Here is a 5,209-nt window from a genome sequence, read left to right as displayed (position 1 = left end):
ATTTAGTGGTCTGTGCGTGACATAGGAATATGCCGTTAGTACACAAACAATTAATACATTGTAATACATCATACACTTTAATATCAAAAAGAAGAACATAGTATCTGTGCGCTCACCAATTCTGTCAATGACTGAACCAAAAAATATGTCAAAGCGCAATACAAAGGATCCCGGCGGCACGGACAGTAGGGGCGAACCGGACAGTGACCAGTGGAGGCCAGATCCACTTGGCCGTTAGATGCGCGGATATTAACCCTTTCACGTCGACGGAACACATATATGCGTCCTCGGCTTTCGGGGGTTATACCGGGATGATGCCTGCAGTCATGACGTCACTTCCGGGTTTCTCGGCTGCCAATGGCGCCGGATTTAAAAAAGTACACAGTATTCAGAATCGCCGTTTTCGGCGATCTGAATACTTTGAAGTGCAAAGGAGGGCTCGGGGGTCTTTTAGACCCCCGATCCCTCCATAAAGAGTACCTGTCACCACCTATTACTGTCACAAAGGATGTTTACATTCCTTGTGACAGAAATAAAAGTGATCAAAATGTAAAAAAAAAAAAAACACAATTTAATATTATAAAAAAAAAAAAATAAGAAAACAATTTACCTTACGCAGGAGAGCCAGAGCTGCTAGATCCTGTTTTTGGAGGAGCCTATGGGTGACATCACATCTCCTGGAATTCAGTCGTTGTTGAGCGCTCCTTTCATGGGGGAGCCGAAGCTGTTGGATTGTGTGACTGGACCAAACAGGATTAAAAATAGATAGGGGGAAGTAAGGGGCACAATTTAAAAGATGTATTAATTAGCCCTTACTAAGACTTTAAAGGGAAGCAATTTCTCTGACATAAAAATAAAAATCTTACAATTTTATTGCATATACAAAACGTAAAATACATATCAAGAAAATCTCTAAAAATAGCATACACAAATTAAATCATAACTCTTAATACTTAAAACCCTCTGTCAATGCATTTCAAGGTCAGGTCTGCTTCTTCAGAACAGGGCAGATACAAAATACACTGCATAATATGGTTAATGGATAGCATTGAAAATATGAATTTCTGTATCTCCTGTACCTTCTGTATTGAACGGTACTGTAATTGTTCTGTCCCCCCTATACACTGTAAAGCGCTGCATAAACTGTTGGCACTTTATAAATCATGTATAATAATATTTATAGGGTGATCTGAATATTTGGCAATACGGGGAAACAGTGGCGATAATAGCACACCCATATATGAGAACATATGTAAGATTATACTACGTTTATTTTTTACACGTACATGTGCTTTTGAATGTATACATATGGTGTTTAGAACTTGTATCAATAAAGTGCCTTTTTTTATATTTCTAAATTATTTCTGTGATCTTAATTGTGCCTCAAAAGTCCTGTCAGCTTGTCATGGTTTGTGAAAGTAAACTACAAACGCAGCAGTGTCAATTAAAAAAAAGGCACATTTCCCTCCAGCTGTCTCCTGCCATCAATCCTATGTGTATGAGGCAGATCAGGGTACATGTCATGCGTGGGAAATGCCTGTACTTGAAATGTTTAAATGCTCTTATTCCCTATATGACACCCATGTGCATTGGACGACAGGAAGCAGGAAAGATTCTCATCATAACCATAGTCCAGAAATATACATATTTCTGAAGGAATGCCATGCCTGCTGTCCCCACAGGTCATTCCTCTCTATAAGGACCTCCGTAGAGAATAGGAAGTCTATACATATTAATAAAGATACGAGGGAAAGTAAACGAGACAGCTGTGTGTGACAGGGAGGTTTATGAGGACCACAAACAAAACATTATTTATGGTGCTTGAAGCTATCAGCATCAACCTCAGTGACACAACAGACTGGAGTGCTGACTTTGTACTGCACTTCATGTTCATTATACTGGGTAGTAGCATTCCCTCCCACCATGTGAGTGGGGAGGTGCAGCCTGCTGCTATGAGGAATGCTCTGTACACACAGCACAGTTCTGTCATACGATGGTCACCTGTGAGAAGTGGAGGGGAGATGAGAGTACACACACATCCTACTGCCTGAGATGTGTGCAGCAAGAGAAGGGAGACTACCAATGAAAGGGGGGCTGCACTCACACACAAGAGATCTGGGCAATATAAAAACTTCAGGATGTTGCTGCTTTTCCTTGTAACTCATAAAGCAAGGAAATGTACCTACTCTGCATTCAAATAGGACAAACACAGCAAGTCAACACTTGGCAAGTCAAATGACAAAAAGGACTGAGATCTGCAAAATGTTTGGATTGTCTTAATGCAAGAAATAATTCTGCTAAATGTGTTGCAGTAGTTGGATGTACAAGGATTCTGGAGGTCTATAGTCTGTGAGTACAATTTATAATACAGTAGTATATATTAGAAGCTGCTTTTTCATTAGTTGACCTCCACAGCGCTCTTACAATGGATCAGCTGGACCAAAGGATGGCATAAAGTTGGCTGGTAAGTTCACCTGACTTTATCATGTGACCAAGATGGAGTTTACAACTTTAGCTTCTATTGTCATCCATAATGATTCCGGGGAATCCGGGAACAGCAGCCAGCAAGAGCCAAAGGTCTCGCCTTATGCAGCATGGGAGTTTGCCCTCATTGTGATCGCCGTAGGGTCCATAATCGTGTCCACCGTTGTGGGCAACATCCTGGTGGTTTTAGCCATATTTACCAGCCGGGCTTTATGGGCTCCACAGAACTTGTTCCTGGTGTCCCTGGCTTCAGCAGACATTCTTGTGGGAGCTTTAATTATTCCATTTTCACTAGCCAAGGAGGTCATGGGCTACTGGCACTTTGGAAATATATGGTGCAGCACGTACCTGGCTTTAGACATTTTATTCTGCACCTCGTCGATAGTTCACTTGTGTGCCATCAGCATCGATCGGTACTGGTCTGTTACCAAAGCAATCAGTTACAACCAGCAGCGAACGCCTAGGAGGATCAAGAGCATGATCGCTGTCATCTGGGGGGTATCTGCCATCATTTCTTTCCCACCACTTCTAAAAATGAACTCCCATAAAGAGGACAAGTGTGACCTGAACGATGACACCTGGTATGTTTTGTTTTCATGTACTGTATCCTTCTTTCTTCCATGCATCATTATGATATTCCTGTACTGTCGTATATACAGAGTGGCAAAACATCGGGCATCTACAGTGTCTAATCTCAGGAATGGGCTTCACGACTGTGCCGAAGTCCCACCAAATGCATGCTGCCACCAGGACGGCATCGGGCACCCTAACCCCGATGTCCACCATGATAACGATGAAATGGACTTAGAGGAGAGCACTTCGTCGATTCACAAATTCTCAGATACAGCTCACCATAAGATAAGCGATGAGACTAGTAATGCCAAAACAAAAAGGCTTTCGTGGACTGTAAACCGAGGTCAGCAAAAAAGGAACCGTTCGGTCTCTATCTCTCAGACGCGCTTGACCCAGCTAAGAGAGAAGAGGCTGACGTTTGTATTAGCGGTGGTGATTGGTGGATTTGTAATCTGCTGGTTCCCATTCTTTTTTACCTATAGCCTGGAGTCTGTGTGTCGGGGCAGATGTGGCATTTCTGATGCACTTTTTAACTTTTTCTTCTGGATTGGATATTGTAACAGCAGCTTAAATCCTGTCATATACACTATCTTTAACCGGGATTTCCGAAAAGCATTCCGCAAACTGCTCATGCGTAGTTCAAAAAGGACCATGTGAACAATAAAAAATGTGACGTATACAGTGACGCTGTTGGCAAGCGTTAAAACTTTATATAACTTTTGCAAGTTCCAGAAAATGTTTTATATGTTGTCTAGCACACCTTTAAGGGCCACACAGTTAAGACGTTAGTCCTCTATATTTGTTGCCATACAGTGCGTTTGAGTATGGCTTGTCTGTTCTTATGGAGCTCACTGGGCTTCGGGACATTCAGTGTCTCGGTCCTATTCACAAATAAATACCTAAATTTTACAAAACATATCTTCCAGCTGAGCATGTGTGGTTTATCGATACTATATATGAAAGTTTATCGGAGGTTAGTGATTTATATTTATCGTTACTGTTTTTGTTAATTTAAACTAGTTTATAATTTTTTTTTCTTCCATACCTTTTCTAGATAATTTATATAACAGATAAAATGCTTCAGTTACAAAACAACAAAACTGATTCTAGCTCTTGTGTTTGAAAGCAGAAAAAAAAAGTTATTATAGTCAAAACATTTTTGAATACAGAAGAAGGGGGTGAGTTTCTATGAGCTTAGTTTTGGATGCTTGTGTCCTGTTGGGAGATTTCCTTTCACTTCCTGTCCTGGAGACACATCAGGAAGTAAGACATTTCTACAAAGTCAGGAGAATTCACCTCCTAAGCTTGCCATACACCTATATACAATGTGGATGGACAAATCTCCTACTATAAGTATTATATTTTGACAGCCAGCCCTGCTGTTGGTTTTGATGAATTTCGACCAGTTGAGTTCACCTGGAATCAGCAGAAATGTGCACAGTACAGTAAAACCTTGTTTTGAGAGTAACTTGGTTTGAGAGCGTTTTGCAAGACAAGCTAAATATTTTAATAAAATTTGCCTTGATATACAAGCGATGTCTTGATATAATGCCGCATACACACCATCACTTTATGTGATGAAAAAAAATGACATTTTCTGTGAAGTAAAAAATGACGTTTTTGAAACTTCAATTTTCAAAGACGAAGTTGCCTACACACCATAGTTTTTCTCACAATGTTCTAGCAAAGCGGGGTTACGTTCACCACGTTTTTCCATTGAAGCTCGCTTCATAACTAGCTTCTGGGCATGCGCGGGTGTAAAAACTTCGCTTTAAACAACGTTTTTTGCTACACACGGTCAATTTCTGTGAAGTAAAAAACGACGTTTTGAAAAACGACACATAAAATTGAAGCATGCTTCAATTTTTTTTTGTCGTTTTTCAGAAGACATAAAACGATGTTTTACCCCACACACGGTCATTTAAAGTGACGTTTTTAAAAACGTAATTTTTTTTCATCACATAAAGTGATGGTGTGTACGCGGCATAAGAGTAGCGTCATGTCACAACTGAGTATAAAAAAGGAGGAGCCCCTGAGGCCCCGTACACACGAGGAGACATGTCCGATGAAAACGGTCCGCGGACCGTTTTCATCGGACATGTCTCTTGGGAGCTTTTGGTCTGATGTGTGTACACACCATCAGACCAAAATC

The 5,209-nt window shown here is 40.8% G+C and overlaps 1 protein-coding gene across 1 annotated transcript; it reads left to right on the top strand.

Annotated features, from left to right (window-relative positions):
- The first annotated feature begins 1,860 nt into the window (after positions 1 to 1,860).
- On the top strand, positions 1,861 to 3,975 carry LOC120932215 (alpha-2Db adrenergic receptor-like). The gene has a single exon (XM_040344451.1). It carries the CDS (start codon positions 2,497 to 2,499, stop codon positions 3,712 to 3,714), a length of 1,218 nt encoding a protein of 405 aa, XP_040200385.1. The 5' UTR covers positions 1,861 to 2,496; the 3' UTR covers positions 3,715 to 3,975.
- The last annotated feature ends 1,234 nt before the right edge of the window (positions 3,976 to 5,209 follow it).

The sequence above is a fragment of the Rana temporaria genome, chromosome 3 (assembly GCF_905171775.1).
Source record: "Rana temporaria chromosome 3, aRanTem1.1, whole genome shotgun sequence".
NCBI classification, from domain to species: Eukaryota; Metazoa; Chordata; class Amphibia; order Anura; family Ranidae; genus Rana; species Rana temporaria.
Note: the sequence above shows the minus strand (reverse complement) of the source record. Positions and strands in the feature narration are given on the sequence as shown.